The 23,030-nt window shown below is 36.7% G+C and overlaps 1 protein-coding gene across 2 annotated transcripts in view; it reads left to right on the forward strand.

Annotated features, from left to right (window-relative positions):
• Positions 1 to 1,011: 1,011 nt before the first annotated feature.
• Positions 1,012 to 23,030, forward strand: part of srgap3 (SLIT-ROBO Rho GTPase activating protein 3) — a 99,735-nt gene continuing 77,716 nt past the window's right edge. For both annotated transcript variants that reach the window (XM_088636376.1, XM_088636377.1), the window contains exon 1: positions 1,012 to 1,601. In XM_088636376.1, coding sequence (XP_088492502.1) covers positions 1,514 to 1,601 — 88 coding nt within the window. In that variant the 5' untranslated portion in view covers positions 1,012 to 1,513. The remainder of the gene's footprint in view (positions 1,602 to 23,030) is intronic.

Raw genomic sequence — 23,030 nt, forward strand, 5'->3', positions numbered from 1 at the left:
GTCATGTAATGACTTTCTTAAGATGCCTCCATCTTGAATGTCACACATTATCTCAAAGACATTTCATACTCCTGTTGACAGAGTTCTGGCATTAACACCTCTTTCTTCATGCCAGCCTTTTAAATACAATTGCATTGTTCCAAGTCTTTTTTTAATATATAACCCCAATTAACTCTTGATGTGAAAATTGATGTACAGACCTCATACTGTACACAAGCCCTTTTTATTACTTTTTGCTTGCAGGCTGGAATTAAGACTCAGCATCAATATAATGCTTTTAGAGTCGTTCCAAACAGAATTACATGTGAACAAAGTGAGAAATGGAAGTCTGAAATAACTCAATCTAGCATTAAGCTTGCTGTGACTCGGATAATTTGATTTTTCTTTGGGTTCTAACCTGGAGCGCTCACAATAAAGGAAATTAATAGATACAAAAAATAAGAGTTACAGTTACTATGCTTTGATTATTAGTGACTATTATGTTCTGTGCTTATGAATGAAAAATCTTAAGACACATCTTAATATTGTCAAATAAAATGTTCTTGCCTAAACGGGTCATTAGATTTGAGCCTAGTAACCAGACCGCACTCAACCCAAAGTCTTGATAATTTCTGCATTAGTTACAAGAAGGTTTTTATATAACACCAAGATAAATTCCTCAATACTTTTCATGTATTAAAATAACAATACACGCACTAACCGCAATCCAATACACGGCATCTCCTTAGGATTTTTTTCTCTTATATTCACGCTGAATAATGATTGAATGAAAAAAGGGCAGAACTGCTCTCATCTATTAACAAAATGGAAGTTATTGTTCTTTATTTATTCTTTGCTTTTCACCTTTCAAAAATTTTCACTTGAATTATATATTTTAGAAATAGTTTTTTTCTATATTGCAGAGCATGTCCTTGGTCCCCCTGAGACTACAATGACTCTGTGATCACAAAAATAAAAAATAGGGGAGAAAAAAAGAAGGGAGGAGTCTGGTGACGTCTGCTTCAATTCACCCTGCAGCAAAAAATCTTCAGTGTGCACAGACTTATTCAAATGAAGCAAGGCGATTGTTTTGCGCACTTACACAGTTCGTTTGAGTCTGTACTTCAAGAAAATGAACCAATAATGGAAGGACATATAAAACTGGATGTTTCGCAACCCGACTCTGTTTTGGGTTGATATAATCCACACGGCTTTCTCCCGGTTTGCAGTTAAGGTTTTTGGATGTCACGTTTATCACAAGAAAGGAGGAGTCGTTGTTTTTTTCATTGTAGCGTAGTGGTGCTTTACGTTTGAGAATACAGACTGTTAAAATCTTCAACACAGGTGAGCAGTCGTGCACGTCTTTAAAGTTTTCACTTGAAGCACCCTGTTTTGCAAACAAGAGTCTGTCTTTCGAGGGGTGCAAGGTTTTGCGCTTCTCGGGGGTGTTAACTGAAAACAGGACAATCTCAATACTGTGAAGCTGAATTTTTCCAACTGAAGTCGACCGAGCCAGGACATCGTAGGGCATCGTATGCTTCATACTTCCAGAACCATGTCTTCTCAAAACAAATTCAAGAAGGACAAGGAGATCACAACGGAATACGAAACACAAGTGAAAGGTCGGTATTTTTCTAAAACATCATTTGACGGACATAGTAATTCTCATGTTGTATCTTTGCATTGCAACTTTCCCATTCACTGTTTGTTTATTATTTCAATATTAAAATTGGACTCTAGTGTCTCATCTCCTTTCTGGAAAGCCTAATAAAAAATAACTTGCCGGTGGATATGAAACGCACATCTGCCGTTGGTGTGACTTTGCGCTGCATTGCAGCGGAGAGCAGTAAAACAAGGTTGGCTAGAGAGTCATTCCTATTGAGACACGTCCTTGTATCATTTTGACAGTTTCATGTTATCTGAAAGGTTGAGTATTTTGGTCGATGGGCCTCCTTCATGTATTCTGTTTCTTGATTTATGTTGACACTGCCATTGGGTTACAAGGTGAATATCGCTCGTGATCTTGCGTAATATTTTTAGGCATTTGTTACTGTATATTCCAGGTTGTATTAGATAACTCAGGCTTTAAATCACTTCTTGAATAACTATATTATCGTGCATGTCATATGATAGACTAAGAATTTCTCTTTGAGGTCATTCTGGATGTACATCTAAAAGAATACCATCACGTTGACCATTATTAACAGTAGTAATAATCCTTCATAATATTAATAATAAACAGTCATACTAAAGTGGCAGACATGCCCCCTCAAGTAGTGTGACGCATGCATGAGTCAGTACGTGTTTAAATTCATATTTCACAACTGGGTTTTAGGGTACTCTACGAAGTCATGGTAAATTTGGGAGTTATTTTTTCCCCTCGTATCTACTTCCGTGGAAGTGTGCTGAATGTTCGCGTTTTTCTATCATCTCCGTGAATAGCATCTCGCGGCTTTGTTGCTGGGTAGAATGATGTTTGAAATGCCGGTCCATTTCTGCGCGAGGCTCCGAAAGCAGCCAGATGGGTGGAATTGGAGGGGGAGCTCCTTCAATTGTTTGCCTTTGTTTACGCTTTAAAGCCTTTGTAGTGGCTTTCGAGAAAGGCGGAATGAAATAGAAACTAAATACCCCCCCACCACCACCCACCCTTACACACACACGCGAGTGTTAGACTAGTGGAAACCTCTTTGCACACACATAAACTCCATTGTGAAAACAACAGCATGAACAATCTTGGAACATTGACTGAAATGTACAGTAACATCTGGGATACTAGTGGTATATTGAACCCCTTGGCTGATCCGCCGGGCAAAGCCTTTCTAAGCATAAATGGAGAATTGCTTTTAAAATACAGATAAGGTTTAGAATATCTCGCAATTGATTCCCTGATAGTGAACAGTTCTCAAAGCTGTGTTCACTTGACAATAAAGACTGCAATAAGAACTGTGTTCCATTAAGTTTAAGGCGAGGACTAGAGAGGGGAGAGTTTGTGGGTAAGAACACTTTTGAACACTGATTTCAGTAACTCATTCCAATAGAAACTCATTCCAATTACAGACTCGACTGGTATGGCATATTCAAAAGAAAGGAAAAGATAATCCAGGCCGAGCTAGAGTAATCTGTAGTCTCCTATAGTCACTTATAAAACCCACAGGACAGCATTCTTCTCGAAAGCAGGTGTCTGTCAGGAAGTCACAGACCGCTATAGAAGCCTAGCACCAGCGAGGACATCTATCACCATTGAGATTGAGAACACCATTCACTCTTGCTTTACTGCTGTCAGTGGCAGTCGACTCATGAGAAATGACAACCATGCGTAATGGGCATTGTGCACCCTAAGGGTTATTACACAGCTCGGCCTATCAACTACAGCAGTTGTCAGGTTTGGCCACGGATCTGTTATTGCGGTACCATGCACAAGGAGCCTTAGAATGTTAAAGTTGTGCATATAAAAAACAAAGGACTTTAGAAGACTTCATCATTCCTTTAATAAACAGAAGTCCGGATATTTTATTTTTTCTGTATACTGTACCAAGTATATAAGTGAAACTTGTTGCTTGCAACAATTTAATCAGCATGGGCACTTATTTCTCCTAAGTTTAAAAAACGAGGAACAATTTCACAACATGGTGTGCAGATGGGCAGAAATTGGAAATTATAAACAGCTTTGGAAAGTAAGCTGTTTGAGTATGTTGCCATACTTCATACTGAGCATACTTCATACAGCTTCATACTTCTGTTTTTTAAGCAGTGATACTTGTGGTTAAAATGACTGTATTAAACATATTTCACTGTTTTTATATGTAAATAGTAGTATTTTGTCTCCCAGTTCACGTAAGGAGTTAATGCAGCGATTGATTTTGAAGTGACCTTGAAAGATGCTTGTCACAGCTGTAAAAAAATTTTTTTCATGTTCATTTTTACTTTGTTGTATTTCAGATTAGTGCTGATATGTAACATATATGAAAGATAAAGTAATAGGTTGTATAATTTGTCTTCATTATCTAATTATCATTGCAAGGCATCACCTACTGTATGTTCTTTAGTATCTGGCTACATGTTTTGATGTACAGTATCATGCATGTTTAAAAACAATAGGCTAATCGTTTTCTCCAGGAGGACAATAAGCAGTTTATGCATCATAACAGAAGTGGGTCTTCCTATGTTTTATCAGCATTATCTGGAAGACCCATGTTGCTGTGCATCTGTTTGAAGCAGTAGCGTTTTTTATTGCAAGTGTCCCTAGAGACAGCTAACACAGAAATGGTCCCAAATCCTTTTAACCTGCTCAGCCATGAGATAGGTCCATACAGAAACTGTTTCAGAGCTCGGCAAGGTCCAGAGAACCAAAGTCTCAACTGTTTTGTTTTATTTATTCAAGTTTCATATTTTCTTCTGGGGAAAAAAGCCTGAAATATTCAGTAAAGGAAGGTAGAAAGAGAAAGAAAGACGTTATAGGTTTTTATTTTCTGTGTGATAATATTATTGTAAAATGACAATATTATTTTAGTTTTTCACAAGCTGTGACAAACAATAACCTTTGGCTGTGCCCATGGATAATTTTTGATGAAAATTATTTACAATTAACCAAAAGTGGTCAAATGTAGGAGAGTGCGTTGTACTGTATGTTTAGAAAATGTGGCTGTCTTTAATGAGGTAAATAAGGCTGCATTCATATTGTTTCCACTGAAGTATAGCTAGGTTAAAGTCAATGACAAACAAGATTTTTTTGTAGTTATGTGGGTTGCAAGTGTTCAGTGTATGATTTCTGTGGTCCTTAGCTGGCAGAATGGGATCTGTGATCACTCAGTGCAAGAATTCCAGTTTACCATCTGGGGAAAAGTTGAGGTAATAATTACCAAGTGTCCAAAAGACTTTCCATAAATGAGAAGAATATGGAAAGAATATGGCATCCTGGCAGACTGCAGAAGAATGAAGAACAATGCACTTGCATAGTACATGGATCTTGTCAGATCTCGGAGGCTCAGCCAAGGTCTTTCCAGTCATTTTTGGGATTGGAGAGCTCTGAGGAATGCCAGGTTGCTGTTGTGCTTGTGGACCAGTAGGTGGTGCTTTTTCCTCTGGATCAGATTTTCAAAAGCAATGACCCAATATGGTGAACAGAGACACGGATAATGGAGATAATGCCCAATGGATATTTAACCAAGTTCTCTACTTCATGGCCTCTAAATATTCCGTGGAAATGTTTGTAAGAGGAGGGTTGTTAACTCCAGTGTCTTGACTAATTTCTGCCCTGAACTTGTGTAGTCTGACCTTCATAATGTCTCTTCTTAATTGAGTTGGTGAAGTAATTTCTCATTTCTCCATTTACTCTGCTGTGTGGTGGGGTTTCTGGTGAAAAATAATGTTGTGCGATGTCCCATAAGTGAGTGTTATACGTCCGTGACAGATGAAGTGAGTTCCTTCCTAAAGATTAGCACTTTTTATACCAAAGTGCCTTTATAAATGCAAGAAATTTAAATTCTTATTTATTGAAATATTTTAATAATAATAATAATATAAAACTGAAATGTTTTACTGCCTTTATTAAGTCCAATATAGTTTTATAAAAGAATACATGTTTAAATTAATTCTAACATAAAATGCTATGTGTAGTATGGTCAACTTTACCTTTGTTTTGTTTTGTTTATTAGTATTAAAATTGGGATTTAAAATATATTTCAAACAGTAAATGGAGGCAAAAGACAGTATTGGCATTAGGTTTGATTAGCTTCTGTAGGAAGTTCTCTAGCCCAGCATGTATTAAAAAAACACCTTTTTAATTTCCTGTGCTGTACTTGAGCCAGATTATTTGTTTTTTTAAATTAACTTTTCAGTCAGGAAGTAGGTGCAGTTATCTGCAGGCACTCCAATATCATTCTGAGTTACTGTGCTTATCACAGCATCACAGCAGTAATAGTAAAGTAACTCTTGCTAGTCTTTTGTTAATACTGTATATCTTGCTATGCAGTATGTATTGCTATTGAATTAAAGAATGCATTTGTTTTCAAAACCTGCAAAAAGCAAGCAAAATATATCCACCATCAGGTTATGCTGTGTGCTGTATTGTTTTGCTTTGAAAAACATTTTATTTTGTATAGGAGGTTGGAAAGTAAACAGACCTATTTATCCTTGACTTTAAAATGCCTTTTTAAGTGAGGAAATTAAACAGCATATTTGGTAAATATTTATCTTCTGAATAAAATAGTTTTTCTGACAGCTTGTGTTACCACTTGACTTCTTCCATGGCATGCTCAGATCTCTTGAAAAAGGAATTGATTTATTCATTGATCAAATTATATTTTCTTTTCTTTTAAATGCAGCACTGTGAGGATTTGAAAAGCATAGCGGCAAGGATTGATACTTACAATTTTTTTTCAAATGTGTTTCTTCAAATAGATTGAGCTTAAAATGTGGTATTGTAGATGGGGAGAGGCATTGGAGCTGGCATTGTGGTGCAGTGCTAAGCATAGCTGCCTTGCAGCACTGGGGTCCTGGGTTCAATACCTGAGGAGCTATCTGTAGGTTTTTACATTCTCCCCTTGTTTGCATGGGTTTCTCCCAGGTGCTTCAGTTTCCTCCCACAGTCCATAGACTAGGCCTATTGGCTTCTGAGAGAACCTGAACTGTGATGGACTGGCATCCCATCCAGAGTGTGCGCTGTCTTGTGTCGTGTGCTTTCTTGGATAGGCTCTGGCTCCTCCGCGACCCTGAATTGGAGAATTTGGTTTGAAGGTTAATGTTTTGGGTTATTTCTAGAGTCTGAGTTGTTTCCAGTGATATAAGGCAGATGTGCTTAGAGTCTGCGAGAGTTTTGCCAGAATGAAATGACAAGTCTAATGTAGAAGCATTCCAAGGTCATTTTCAGGATTGATGACAACTATTTCAGAAATTGTTTTGTATGTTTAATTAAATAAAATTATTATCATTATTAAATAAAATTATAAACTGAATATGAATAAAAGACCGGAGACTAGGGTAGTAACCTACAAATTGAAATTAATTGAAAAAAATATCAGCTCCAGATTCAAATGGCAATTTTAAGACCTATACTGTAAGTTGGTTTTGTGATGATATATAGATGTGCTATAAAGTGCTATAGATGCATTACAAGTGATGTTTGTTATACAATGAAATACTGTTAAAAATAGCTTAATCTGTCTTCACAGTATGTCTATGAGGCATGCTTTTAAACATGATTAATGGGATTACAGTGCATTTAAATATCATGTAGTTTAACAACAGGGGAAATGTTCATTCAAAGGTCATGGTACTTAGTATAGAAATCATTATTGAATATTTTAGTTAGCACTGTACCATTCATCACCAGCTGGTAGCCCCCAATTAAACACTGACAAGCTATTAAGGTGCAGGTTTTTTGCAGTTAAATGATCACAAAAATGCCTGTTGATACCTGCTTTCTGAATATAGCATCTGAGTGGCTAATTTCAAGGGTCAGCTTGTTTTAGCACACTGAGGAACATCTTTTCCTACTTAGAATTACAATTACACTTTGAAATTAATTTAGGAAAAGTGAAAACAGCAATGCCAAAAAATAGAAGTCATTACTTGTGGATTTATTTAATGTATCTACCCTTGTTCAGTGACTACAGTGCAGCATTACTGCAGAGGTACCAGTTGCTGTTTACGGAAAGCATTTAGTCTCTGACTCTTAAAACTGAGCATTAAGCTTATTACAGTTACTTTGTGTAATAGGTAAAGCTTGTCTGCTTTAGTGGGCATGTGTTTGCTACCACACTGTTTTGCTGACTAAAAGTCCTTTTGTGCATCCAAGCATCAATTATGCTGTTTGCATAAAGTGCAGCTATGGGTTCAGTGAAGTTATTTAATAAAACAGACAACTTGGTAAGCAGTCTTGACCTTTACAGTAAGAATGAAAAAAGATTAATGTCTCTGTGAGAGGAACCTGTTTTTCTCGTAAGGCTTCTGCAAACAAAAAGCACGGTGTCTTTGAATTAACAGACACTGTCTGGTTTCATTAGCATATTAACAATGCATCATTTTGAAACCTGAAGTATGCCATTCAGTATGAATCTGCTATTTGATGTGAAAGGATCCCATGGAGATAAAAGAAAGTTAAAATGACTTATCTGTGCATATGCAAGGGGCCACATCAACACTAAGGCAGCATCCTTCTGAAGTGCTTTTTGCTATTTTACACGCAAGCTTAGTATGATTGAGGGTTCTCAAACTATTGGGGAATGAGGAAACAGAATCAGGAGTATGTTTGAACGCATCCAGTAATGAGTGCTGTTTCATTTTTAACATCCTTCCGCTGTCTCTCTTATTTTTGTTTTGTGGGAGGTGTTGTAAGACTGACAGGTTGGACAAGTAGGTCTCCATATAAGCTGAATGGGATGGGTGCAAGAAAGCTGCCTGGAATGTAAAAACAAGACAGTGTGAGGATTTATTCAACTGATTGTGAACTACAGCTTATATGTTTTTTTCTAGAAAATTGCACTTATTTTTCACCATTGTGCAAACATGAAGACGATAACGCACGTGTTGATATACATTTCTGTGCATCGTTGCTAAAATATGACTAAAAGCATTAAATTGACTGAACTGTACTGGATAATGCAGGCAACCACTCACATGATAGATTGATTCTCAGTCAAATTTGAGCATAGCAGGGAGTCCTGTGCTCATACAAACCTCTTCTGACATAGAACCCATGAACATGCAGATGCTTAAAATCAATGCAGTGTTCTGAAGCAACATAATTTATTTTAATGATAGAATGGTGCATTGCATCATCAACTACGCTAAAGCAGTCCACACAGGGTTACAGCGATAACAGTACAATATGTAAAGGCATGTACAGAATAACTTAATATATATTTGTGCACTATTGTTTAAAATATTCTAAAACACATTTTGGATATTTTAAAAAAGCAAAGCAACACTACTGTTGTAGTCAAATTAACTCATCATTTTATTGATGCCTTTGATTCCTGAGAATTGGTTTAATAAAGAAAAACAAACAAAGCCAGTAAGTTACAGAATTACTGGTTAGTATATAAATAGACCACTGCACATATACTGTAGGATCTTTCACATTAGCTGCCTTAAAGCCTCTGCCTTACTCTGTTTCCAAATGAATGGATTTAATTTAAAGTCTCTGATTTCTCACAGGAGAACAAATCAGCTTCTTGGTTAATTAAACCAGTTCAGCCATTTTCTCCCCCCCCCACTTCTTACACAGCAAATAAACAATTGCTCATCTCATTCATAAAATTTACTTCTGTGGATTTGCCCATCTGTATTGATTTGGTGGTCTTGGGTGGTGTCAGTGAGAATGTGCTTTTTAGTCATTAAAGGGCTTCTACAGAAAGAGAGCTCTAAACTGCTGAAGAAGACTGCGTAGATAGAGGTATTAACCAGGCCATGTCACCTGCTTGGAGTACTAGATCATCGCATGAAATGATTGTTTTGTTTTCTATTGTACAAAATAGAGGTAAATAAATAATAGGATGTGACTCTAGTCTTTTAATTTAATTTATCCTTGTTTTTGTGACAGTGAAACATAGTTTTCTATTTTTTTACCTTTTTTTACAATAGTCTCCTTACATCAAAATGATAAAGCAAGTTTGAACAGAACAGGGGGAGGCATTTTTATGCTTTCATTATGTTATTAATAATAATAAGAGTTAGTGTTTGCAATACAGTAAGCAGAATATGGTTCCTGGTGATTAATTTAAATTGAACTTGTTCTGTTGTTGCTGTTGCAAAGGATGGTGAAAACATCTGAAGTTTTTAAGCAATCTTCTTAGGGTGGGCAATATACTGTATCTCATGGGTTAATATTATGTAATAAGCTGCAATTGCCTTTTAGTATTTCACTAAGTCTTGGATAGGCACTAACATTGGCTGTAAGCTGGCACAATGTTATAAACTAGGCAGTACACTGAAGGACAGTTATATATAGGCAGAAAGTATGTCAATGGAAAATTGACAGTATATAAAGAAAGAGCACTATTAAAGGAAGGATCCATCCACAATTCTAATTTTCAGTTGAAGTTTTTATTTGTAAAAGCTTTTCTCATAGTTAAGACACAATATGTGTACAACAAAGGGATTATATATAAAACAGATGGTAATTATGTGAGCCGAAACATCACTGAGTTAAAAACAGTGTTTTACTATTGAAGCAATTGCACAAAGAATCTTAGGAGGCTGAAAATGTCAAAGGTCTCAACACAATCAAGAGTTGGGATACCCAAAGTAAAGGGAGATCAATAGTAACCAGAATATATGTATATACAGCGTAAACGTACAGGAGAGGTTATAGTAAAACAATATGAAAAGTGATTGTATTTTCAAAAATATTTCAAACAAAAATGTTTTCCCTTGCAATATTACTAATATTTATTAATCACAATACAGTATATGAAAGAGACTATCATAACTTTGCCCACACTTGCTTTATAGTACCTACTAAAATGTGAGTGTGTTCAGAGCGACACCTACAATGTGATGTAATAGCATTCATTTAGATCTAATCTTTTCACAGCTATCTCACACATTCATGACATGTCTGGGTCTTGTAAAACTAATTTGCTGCTTAAATGTCATAATTTTATTGTTGCTAACTACTTCAGTTGAAGCAGGGTGTAAGAAAGACATACTTGTAAAAATATTTGCAATAATGTGTACAAGGCTTTACATGGCTTGGCACCTCAATACCTGTCCGAACTTTTATCGCCCTACTTCCCACCTCGCAACCTCCGCTCTTCAAATTCTGCCCTCCTTACTGTCCCACAAGCCCGTCTACATTGTATGGGCGACAGGGCCTTCTCCTGCTATGCCCCCAAGCTCTGGAACTCCTTGCCCAAGGATATTAGAGAGTCACCTTCTCTAAACTCCTTCAAATCCAGACTCAAAACCCTCCTTTTCAGAAAAGCCTTTACTTAACTGGTTCCATTCTTCACCCCTCTGCTCTTCTTAATACCATCTTTCACGGTCTCCTCTATTGTTATTGTTGTATTGTTGTAATTATAATTGTGTCCTGTCTTGTGAAATTTTCTTATTTATTGTTGTAGTCTTCTTATTTATTGTTATTGTCATCCTGTAAAGCGCTTTGAGAAGTCACCTTTAAAGGCGCTATATAAAATAAAGTTTATTATTATTATTATTATTATTATTATTATTATTATTATATTGAAATAATTTATATCTCCCAAAAGCCATTATATTTGGAGCTTGACCATGGTATCCTTTTTTTCCATGAATATTGTACTAGTGATAGGACTCTAAAGCTAAGTTTATTTTTTTTTTGTAATCTGATGAATATCAAGAGAAAAAACAATTTCATTACCGGTTACCTTCTTAAATAACTGCTTATTACCAAAAATGTGAGGTTTCATCCAAAGAGAGTGGAGATTTGCTTTGTCTCTTTTGCAATGTCTTCATGCCAAAAATTCTGCTTAAACTCAATATTTGTAAATGATTTCTATAGCTTTAGATTTACTTAGTAAACCAGGTGCCTTGAACAAAAAATAGGTATGACAATCATAGCACAGCTATGAAGCACGCCCCTTGTGAAGTGTCACAGCATGGTTCATAAAAACAAATGGAATCACTTTAAAAAAAAATGAGGCCCTCCATGACTTTGCGTCAGCTGTTCTTCTTGTGTTTTCAAACTGTTCTGCAGACGAAAGGCCTGATTTGCATTTAAATGGAGAAATGTTAAACAGGGTAAAACCCAGGAGCCTCAAAAGCACGAGTTTTAATTTGCACAATGAAGGCTCTAAATGAAACTTCTCACACAAAGTCTAAATTCAGCCTCACGGAAAATAAAAAAGAGCTGTGGGTAGCAGAGGGCTGAAAGGATACGAGCCATGCTTTTAGCCAGTGTCTCCCTTTCTCTCTCCCCTTCATTCAGAAACCCCTCTGTGGATTTTGCTTAAGCTTTACCAAACCCCACATCTGCAGATGCTTTAATCTAGTGAGCAAGAACAAAGTCGAGAGTAATTAGGAATCCCACATGGATAAGCAGCTCGTACGGTCATGTACACACTAACGGGATGACAGCAGCACACATGGTCTTTCTCACATGGACAATATAACTGCAGATTTCTGTTTTGACTCAGGCACAGGACTGTCTTTTAACAACCACCGGGGTAGACTGCATTGATGGCTTCAGCTTTCTAATCTGCGGTAGATTGGCTAGATAAAGCCTAAAAACATTTGGAATTTGCATGCCCTGTTTTTTTTTATCTGTCTAAACCATTCGGTCGTGTATTGTGGCCATATGGTGGTGTGTGCATGGCGCGATTGTCTTTTGAATTGCTCATTTTATTAGATTTGTCTATTATTTATCTTCCGGCTGCTCTCAAAGTCTCTGTGCCCTGCTGGGCCTGGCATCAGGACAGCAGGTTGCTTGTCCTCTTGGCTGCCTTCCTCAACGTAGGCTTGTTAAAACAAGTTCTTGGGAGAAGGGCAGTGTGATGTTTCCCATTTTCCCTCCCTGTTTATGCTAGACCACTTCCCTAATGAGTATCCTGGTAATTGCACAATGGATGTGTTTTTTAAACTCTGGCTTTTATTAAATAGCTTGCAAATAAATGACAAATACACAAAGTACGACTTATGCTCTAACAATCTTAGTAATTACCATTTTAGCTTTTAGCTTCTGAAAGCTTGTCAGTAATTTACATTTAGAAAAATGAGATTGTCTTGTAACAGTTACACTTTGAAGAAACCTGTAAAGTTACAGATATTATAAGCAATACAACATTTTGATGAAAGTAACTGTATTGTGGTACAAGGCAAGATTTAATTAAGATCAATTGCAATTGCCAGCACTCCTGGCATTTCCCCTTTGATCTTTTCATCTCTGTCATTTCTTGAACTAGAACGTCTTCCTTTCATTAAGCTTTTGTGTTTTCTGAAAGGAAGTCTGACTCTTCAGAGTCATCTGTTGCCAATGAAGAAACATACCAACGTGGTAATTGAGAACAGCCAGTTATAAGAAATGTGTTAGAGATTCACTGTGCAGACACATCTTCATTTTTAATAATTTAGATTAGAACCAAACTGTTCAGGATGGGGGTTTGCCCATTTCATTTATGACAGTGTGTGCTAATTTCTAAACTATAAATTTGCAATAAAAACAGTGTACATTGGCAGGCTGTAGTTATGCACCTCCTGTTACATGCAGATGACATACTTAAAATGAAGAATATTCATGATGGAAACAGTGGTTTAATAATCAAAGCCAAACTACTGTAATTCTTTGGCTGAATTTGTTAGATGATGGAGAGGAAAAAGGCTTAGTTTTCTATGCACTGTAATTGTGTGCAAAACCAGTTATTTACAGTCATTCCTTCAAGTAAACAAAGCTCCCTTCTAAAAAAGTTATATCCTCATTTACCTTGCATTGACTATTAAAAAAATAACCAGACAAATAACTATTCATACATGTGCATGTTAAATCTGCTGCTTGTATCTGGGAAAATCCTGACAAGGGTTTTTGGTTAATCAAATATACACAGATTAGTAGCCACCCTATTTCCTGATAGATCAATACTGAGGAGTATGTAGTGGGTTTTTAAGGGAATCACATAGAATAAAAAAAAACATTGTAATCACTTTATTTTAACATGTTTAGAAGGGCTTTATCATCATGTGTATTGTCTCAGCACTTCTCTCTTTCAGTTTTCTGTATCTTTAAAATTGTATTTAATATAAGCAAACTGCTTTCTGCTGTCTTACTTGTAAATCCCAGTGGTGAGAACACAGTAAATGTAACTGGATATTATTTGTGAAAGTCTGTTCTATACTGTCAAATCTTACCATCAAATGCGAGGGATAGTGGTGCTTCCTATAATCAAATGAAATGTCAGATAAAAGTAATTTTAACATATATGCAAATACATCTCATTCTTTCAGTGTGGTTTCAGTTCCAAGAGGCTTAGTATAGTAATATGTGCTGTTTAGATTTGATACTATGCCCTGGGTGGGGCTGTGGCGCAGGGGTTAGCATAGCTGCCTCTCAGTGCTGGACCCCTGGGTTCAGTTCCTGGGATTCTGTCTGCATGGAGTTTGTATGATCTCCCCATGTTCATGTGGGCGTCTTCCAGGTGCTCCAGTTTCCTTCCATAGTCCAAAGACATGCTGGTCAAATGGTCAACTCAGTGACTCAGTGACAACTCAGTGGTCAGTGGTCAAATGGTTAGCCACTGAATGAAAGGCCTTCTTCTGTGATGTGGTAAGGTCATTTTAGCAAGAGCAGGTATGATTCAACTTCCAAAATGCAGGTTATGTGTTGACATTTATAAATCATTCAGTTAACCTTGCAGACTGTTTTTCAGGTTTTGGAACCAATTGAATCATCTGAAATCTTTTGGGGATCCTGACCCATAAAATATTTAATATTATATCCTTGGTTTGTAACACAAGGGGAAACAAAAGTGCCTGTAAATCATTCTTATGCAGAAAAACATGCTGGAGAGAAATATTGTATGGTTTGGAAAAAAAAAAAAACTGTTTTATCAATCCAAGGCCTGCAATTTAGACCTAATTTTTAAACCTTTTAAAAAACGTGTAAAGCCGAGCGTTAGGCTCAGACTTAATATGCAGCCTCTTATGTGTAATATGAACTTCAAACCAGCAGTGTTCAGCTTTAAAATAATAATCCATAACATGCTGGTTATGTTCTCAGGAGGCATTAGGATGAAAGAAAAGGCTCTCCTCTTTGATGAAAACTTGTGCCTGGATTTGTGCCAGGCTTGTGTTCAGTTTTCTTTTATCGGGTGGTGGAGAGAGCTCCTTGAAAACGAAAGCTTTGTGTTAAGGAGGAGGACGAGTTTCTAGCTGCTGCTGTCGCCCCCCCCCCATTTTAGTGCTTTGTAAAGACAAGTTGTGCCTTTTCCTTTTGAATGAATCTTAAATGCATCATTGGATATCTAGTTTCATTTTGCAGAGATTTTTATTTTGCCTCCTGCAAGCTACCGGCCCTTTTAGGTTTTTTATTTTCATCTCATAACCTGGATAAAAGAAAGATAAAGATTGTATTTCACACAGGACAGAACAGACCTTTAGATTTAAAAGCCTGTATTCATTTGTCACTAACCTGTCCAGTTCCTTTTTTTTTCCACATGATCCATTTTACTTTAATCTGTTCTGTTGTTTGTTTGGTTTTTTTTTTGCTCCTAGTCATTTAAAGGTAAAGGAATTTGAATCCAAATGAAAACTGATCCCACCTCACAAACTACAGTGCCTTGCGAAAGTATTCGGCCCCCTTGAACTTTTCAACCTTTTGCCACATTTCAGGCTTCAAACATAAAGATATAAATTTTTTATTTTATGTGAAGAATCACCAACAAGTGGGACACAATTGTGAAGTGGAACGAAATCTATTGGATTTTTGAAACTTTTTTAACTAATAAAAAAATGAAAAGTGGGGCGTGCAAAATTATTCGGCCCCCTTGCGTTAATACTTTGTAGAGCCACCTTTTGCTGCGATTACAGCTGCAAGTCGCTTGGGGTATGTCTCTATCAGTTTTGCACATCGAGAGACTGAAATTCTTGCCCATTCTTCCTTGCAAAACAGCTCGAGCTCAGTGAGGTTGGATGGAGAGCGTTTGTGAACAGCAGTTTTCAGCTCTTTCCACAGATTCTCGATTGGATTCAGGTCTGGACTTTGACTTGGCCATTCAAACACCTGGATACGTTTATTTGTGAACCATTCCTTTGTAGATTTTGCTGTATGTTTGGGATCATTGTCTTGTTGGAAGATAAATCTCCGTCCCAGTTTCAGGTCTTTTGCAGACTCCAACAGGTTTTCATCCAGAATGGTCCTGTATTTGGCTGCATCCATCTCCCCTCAATTTTAACCATCTTCCCTGTCCCTGCTGAAGAAAAGCAGGCCCAAACCATGATGCTGCCACCACCATGTTTGACAGTGGGGATGGTGTGTTGAGGGTGATGAGCTGTGTTGCTTTTACGCCAAACATATCGTTTTGCATTGTGGCCAAAAAGTTCGATTTTGGTTTCATCTGACCAGAGCACCTTCTTCCACATGTTTGGGGTGTCTCCCAGGTGGCTTGTGGCAAACTTTAGACGAGACTTTTTATGGATATCTTTGAGAAATGGCTTTCTTCTTGCCACTCTTCCATAAAGGCCAGATTTGTGCAGTGTAAGACTGATTGTTGTCCTATGGACAGACTCTCCCACCTCAGCTGTAGTTCTCTGCAGTTCATCCAGAGTGATCATGGGCCTCTTGGCTGCATCTCTGATCAGTCTTCTCCTTGTCTGAGCTGAAAGTTTAGAGGGACGGCCAGGTCTTGGTAGATTTGCAGTGGTCTGATACTCCTTCCATTTCAAGATGATCGCTTGCACAGTGCTCCTTGGGATGTTTGAAGCTTGGGAAATCTTTTTGTATCCAAATCCGGCTTTAAACTTCTCCACAACAGTATTACAGACCTGCCTGGTGTGTTCCTTGGTCTTCATGATGCTCTCTGCGCTTTCAACAGAACCTTGAGACTATCACAGAGCAGGTGCATTTATACAGAGACTTGATTACACACAGGTGGATTCTATTTATCACCATCAGTCATTTAGGACAACATTGGATCATTCAGAGATCCTCGCTGAACTTCTGGAGTGAGTTTGCTGCACTGAAAGTAAAGGGGCCGAATAATGTTGCACGCCCCACTTTTCATTTTTTTATTAGTTAAAAAAGTTTCAAAAATCCAATAGATTTCGTTCCACTTCACAATTGTGTCCCACTTGTTGGTGATTCTTCACATAAAATAAAAAAATTATATCTTTATGTTTGAAGCCTGAAATGTGGCAAAAGGTTGAAAAGTTCAAGGGGGCCTAATACTTTCGCAAGGCACTGTACATGTCTCAGGAATTCACAAAAAAAAATCAAGATGTGGTATATACCATATGTAGGCACAAGCTCTAGCTTTGTGCCAAATGTGGTAAAAATGATTCAGCCACTTGTTCAGAAAAGACTGATAGTCCTGAATCTGTATAGAAAGATATTTTAAGGTGTTCTACTACTTGGACAGTGGACTGTCAGTCAGTTGCAGAAGAGAAAAGACATGATAACATTAAAATATGTAGTATACAGTATAAGATGAAAGCATGTTAGTAGTACATGTTTGGGCTCAGATTATTTTGTCCACACATATTTACAGTAAATCAAACTGGACATGATTTTAATCCACTATTGACACATACCGTAAAGGCAGTATGCAACTGACGTTAAAACACCGAGTTTCAAAGCAAATGTAACTTTGCTTTCTTTTTAAACTCTCATGTCAACCTTTTACTTTATTTTGAATTTTGACAATTACATAGAATGGAACAGTGATAGATGCGTTGGTTTTGTGCAGTTATTGGTCCTTGTGAAGTACTTTAATCTACTCTGTAAAATTATTTTTTTAGTGGATGTGTTGCCAAAGTGATACAAACTGCATGAAACCTTACTGTCTGAAATTATTTGATTTTAGAGAAGATATTTTTGCACAGTATGAAGAGTTTATAAGGCTTACCGTCATGAAAATGTTCTAAGGTAATGAAGGTAATGAAATTTAAATTAATATGCCCTAATTTTGAATCACAAGGAGATGAAGTGAACTCGCAGAGCAGCTTAGAATCATGATAATACCAGAGTTGTTTTGTGAAGACTAAATGCAAAGACTAGCTATTTTCAAGGATGTTTAAATAAGTAAAAAATAAAGCTCAGAAATAGTACTTTGTATTTCAAAATCACAGTATTATACCTACAGTATGTTTTTACCATATTCACTCTTTATGTGTCCCATTTTGCACTGGGATTTTGTATTCCTGCAGCAAAGAATTCTTTAGGTTAATGTTACTATGGCAGTATGGATTGAGGAGGTCATGAATGATGGAGTGGACTTTTCTAGCATTGGCACTGCTTAGTCTTTGTGTTACATATCAACACTCCTGTTATCCAGCACCAGCTCCAGTTGCACAGTGTAGGCTGGTGTGGTGACATCATATGATCTTGCAGGGCACTGTTTATCACCATATTTTTACATCCACTTTTCAGACATTCTGCCATTTTGTGTATTTTTCTTTTGGGTCTGCAGTTATGTCCGTGCAGCACAGAGGTGTTCTGTATGTTTTACTAGATTGCAGTCCAAAACAAAATGCTGTGTGCTGTTCCACCAGTTTAGTTTTCTAAAGGAGCCACCAAATTTGCCTATTAACCACGGTCTTACTAATCTGTGGGATTCCTGTTAATTTCTTTAGCAATAAGTTGCCCGGGTAACAATCTCATGTTAAATTAATCTTTACAAAGAGAGTTAATAAAGTACATTCAGTATCTTATTGAAATAACTGTATATTGTTTTATATAATACCAAAAAGTTTGTAAAATGTCAGTCACCCTTACAATAAGAGGGTTCAGATTATTTGTGTACCTTTGAATAGCCTGTCTTTCAATTTCTAAATTCATTAAGATCTTGTTTTTGTTTTAATTACTACAGGATTGTAAAAGACTGGCATTTTATTCAAAGCAGAATCTAAGTAGCTTTGATCTATATATTAAGAGAGATCTAAAAAAATTACTATGCCCACAGTGTTTACCCGTACATTGTTGTCTTAAACTGGCTCTGTCCTTGAAATTCATTCCTCATTTTTTACTGAGGATGGATAGAGTAAACAGAATCATAATGAGACACACATCACATTATAGAGTAGAAACGAACATTTCTTGAGTGTGTTTATTTAATTTGAAATGAATTTCACCCAGAAAAGAAGAAAATCAATGAGGTTAACCATCCATACAGACATCACAGATAAAGGACCATAGCATAATGAAACTACAGTATTCTATCACCTACTTTTTTTCATAGAATGAGATGGTGTTTTTCATGTTGTACAGTAGGAAGGCTTTAAAATGGCTCCGGCTGGAGAAAGTGATCAAACTAAACATTTGATATAAGGTCTTTAGTCTAAATGTGTATGTAATAAAGTATTTTGATTTGAATTTATTGCTTTATAGTTAAGTCTTTACCCTTAATATTGCTTTTCTGGGTATTCCACAGAAAGTGCTTTACAGGTAGCAGGGACTCCCCTCCATGTAGATGAGGCGGTGGCAGCCATAGTGTGCCAGTATGGTAACCACACATCATAAGTCAGTGGGGATTTGAACATGGTGATGAAAACGATATCATAGATGGGATTATTAGGAGGCCATGATTAGTAAAGACTGGGAGGGAAATTAGACCAGGACATCAGGGTTGATACCATTACCCTTTCGGGAAATGCTGTGGGGTTTTTATTTACTATGGAGAGTCAGGACCTTGGTTTTACATCTTATCCAATGGACGGTGTTTTTTTACAGTATAATGTTCCTATTACTATACTGGGGCATTAGGACCTACACAGACCACAGGGTGAGCACTCTCTACTAGTCCCACTAATGCGTCCTCCAGCAGCAACTTTAGCTTTCCCAGGAAGTCTCCCTTTCAGGTATAGACTAGGCTCACACCTGCGTAGCTTCAGGTTGCAAGTTGTGAGTTCCAGGGTAATATAACTGCTGTCTTAACAGTGTCTTGGAAAGGATAATCCTTTTTTAAAACTCAGGAGAATAAACCATATTAAAGATCTAGTATTACTTTGATGAGAAATAGGGCCCAACCTACCTATATAACTACCTGTAATGTATATAATGTAATTTGCTGTTTAGAAAGTAAGTTGTGATAGGGAATCCAGTTGCTTTGATTGTAAATGACAAATGGAGCAATGAATTTAAACATATTTTAAAAAAACAGAACAATGTTCTTATCTGTCCTTTACATTTCTGGAGGATTTGCAATTAAAGATTACCATTACCAGAAAAAGGAAAGAGACAGGCCAGCTGGCAAGATGTGGTCTCCACAATTTTTGGTTCACCTGGAAACTTCTTTTACAAGTTTTATATGCCAACAGCTGAAAAATGCACATACAATAAATTAAAACTGTAGAAGAATATTGGGCTACTAATTTAGATGTTGAGCTATACGCTATATCAGGGGTGTCAAACTCAAACGCAAGAGGGGCCAAACTAAAAATATTTAATCATGTCGCGGGCCACACATGCAGAGATAAATACTGATTAGAGTTTTTTTATAAATTTGTCCACATATGCAAGTGAATGTAGCCTATACAAACAATATTGATTCAGTATTCCTCTATTTAAGAATATGGTTGTGCATTTCATCAAACAATTTAGGTCGTTTTTTAAGAGTCTGTTTGGTTGGTGCAGGTCTAATATTGTTGTGCTTTCACAATACACATTGTTAACATAAACCATATAATGCAGTATATATTCAGTTTGGAATAAATTATAGCAATTTGCACGGAGACCTGAAGCATAAATTTATGTTTAAAATTTGGAGAATTGAAAGTCTGTTCTGTGAGACATTATGCATTATGCTTTTGTAGTTTTTTCAGTCCATGAAAAGCACCATGGTGTGTGCGGTGACTATTTTTAATTTAACTTGCATTTAATCTGTCCTAAGTGATGTTTACTACCCATGGAAGACAGCCTACAGCCTTCATTCACAGATACAATCCAACTTGTATCTGTAGAAAGTGGATGGAGGCAAAGGCTTTACTTGTTGCAAGGCTGGGCGTTGCATTGTTGTATTATAGTGTTTTTATAATAATAATTATAAGACAGGAAGAACTATAAGAATTATAAGAACTTCCTGTTTTTAGACAAGAAGCATTTTCCACTTCTATAGTGTGATTTTTGTCATGGTATCGTAATGTCTCTATTAAAAATTAAAATGTTATGTTATCGTAGAATGGGAGTGTATGGTGTCTTGCAAATGTATTCTAATCCTTCCTGTGGTGTCCCACTTTGAGAAATTACAAAATGATGTGCACACATTTTTAAAGTTAGTTTTATTCAAAACCTGAAAGCTCAAACTGAAGACTTGTAAAGGTAACAAGTTACAGTACATGTCAGCAAACTCTAAAGAGAAAAAACTGAAATATGTTGGTAGCAAACGTATTCAGACCTGATGGTGATGTTGCCACTACCATGCTTAACTGTAGGGATGGTATTGACACATACAAATGTGGAAAATGTTCCACATTTGTCTCATCTGACCACAATACTTGTTGCCACATTTTTGCAGGATCACTTGGATGTTTTGTTGCAGACTTCATGAAGGTTATAAGATGAGTTTTCCATTCTACCATATAGGCCAACTTTATGGAGTAACCTGGATATTGATGACTTACTTTTTACATCTCAGCCATTGAACTCTGGTGGCTCTTTATGAGTTGTTGATGGCTTCACTGTGGCATCCTTCATTTTCTTTTTGCCTGGCTGCTTAATTTGGAGGGACAGTCTGATCTTGGCCATGTGTCTGTGTGGTACAAAACATCTTCCATTTCCTGATGATTGAGTAGAAACTCTCATGAATTTGGGAGACTTTGATTTTTTCTACACCCTTCTCCTGATTTGTGACTTTCAATGAAATAGTCCTTTGAAATGATATAATGGTAATAATAATTTCAGTGATCATTGCTGATATATATTATTTTTAGATAATCCTTTGAAATCCTTCTTCATGGTTGAGTCTTTACTTGAAATTCACAATTTGACCAAGTTACCTCACAAATACAGTTTATATGAACCACTATTATTTCACAACTAATTACAATTTTACCTTCTTAAGGTACTTTTGTGCACTTAAATTAATTTAGATTTGCTCCAGCAAAGGGGTTGAATACCTCTGCATCTGTGGCTTTTCCATTTTTCTTTCATGTATTAATCTCCTCTCTCCCAGCACAATATGTGAAAACCCTGCAAGGGTCTAAAAACATTTGCAAGGCACTGTGTGCGTTCATGATGCATGTTCATACACCTTTTACCTAACAAACATTTCAGGCCCCTTTAAAGCAACAATCCATTGTGACTCAAAGCAAAGATTTTTTAATTTTTAAAGGTAATAAAAAAGCTGATAAATGAGCACACTGGAAACCCTTTAACCAAAATCTGTTCCAATGAGAAAATCTGACACAGTTGGAAAGCCATACAAAAAATGATGTTGTGTTCTTTTTGCCACATTAGTCAGCTAGCTGAGGAGTTTCCATAGGCAACCAAAAAGGTTGCTCAGTTTCCAAATTTATTAAACTTATGGTAATCACAAAATGGTGGGCAGTCTGTCGGCTGTGAGGAACAACTGAAAACTATGATTACGTTCGTAGAAGATGGTAACATTTCAGTGTCATTGTGTGTTTTCTGGAGTAGCCTGACTAGTACATTTCTGCATAATAAATAACTAAAGAAAAGCAAAAGGAAACTCTTTCATTAATCACCAGTGTAATTAAATGTTGTGTTCTTCTTTATCTAACACAAGTTCAAATAGATGACTGCAATTAAGTTAAAGACCTAGCTGTTCAGACAGTGATTAGCTCTAAGAGTTGAAAAAGAGAAGTGTATTCCGAGTCCCCTTTTCCAAAACCTCAAAGGATGGTGCAAGGAAAAACCATATACTGTACTCCATTTCAGATAGAGATGTTACTGGATAGGAAAACATAAACGCATAAAAGGACAGAATGTGGAAAAAAAATTGAGACAAATGTATGTACAGCATCACTGAACCCCTTTCGTTTGCAAATACTTTTTTTTGGCTTAGAAAACACGTTCCCCTTTGAATGCTTGTAGTTTATTCAGTTAAATTAAGCAGTAGTCTCAGGTTCCCATTAGCACTAATTACAGACTGCCCTGCCTAAGATTGATTTAGATGATCGAGTCCACGACTAGTGCTAATTGGGGTGTATGGATGCAGTACAAAGTGTTAATGAACAATTTAGGTCCCATGGAGCCTTTACTTCAGCCCCCTTTAGTCAGAGTTACATTTGGTCTTTTCTTGTGTGGTTGACTGATGCACTTTAGCTATACTGATCTGTCAAAACCATCAGGAAGAGACAGCAGTGGATTTCCTATTTTAATTTATCAATTGCTCTTGTGCTTGGTTTGTGTTAAACCACTGTTGTGTAGCACACTGTTGTGTTGTTTAGTGGTTCTTGCTCATCAAAGTAAC

This window comes from Lepisosteus platostomus, chromosome 6, assembly GCF_059453375.1.
Source record: "Lepisosteus platostomus isolate fLepPlt1 chromosome 6, fLepPlt1.hap1, whole genome shotgun sequence".
Lineage (NCBI taxonomy): Eukaryota > Metazoa > Chordata > Actinopteri > Semionotiformes > Lepisosteidae > Lepisosteus > Lepisosteus platostomus.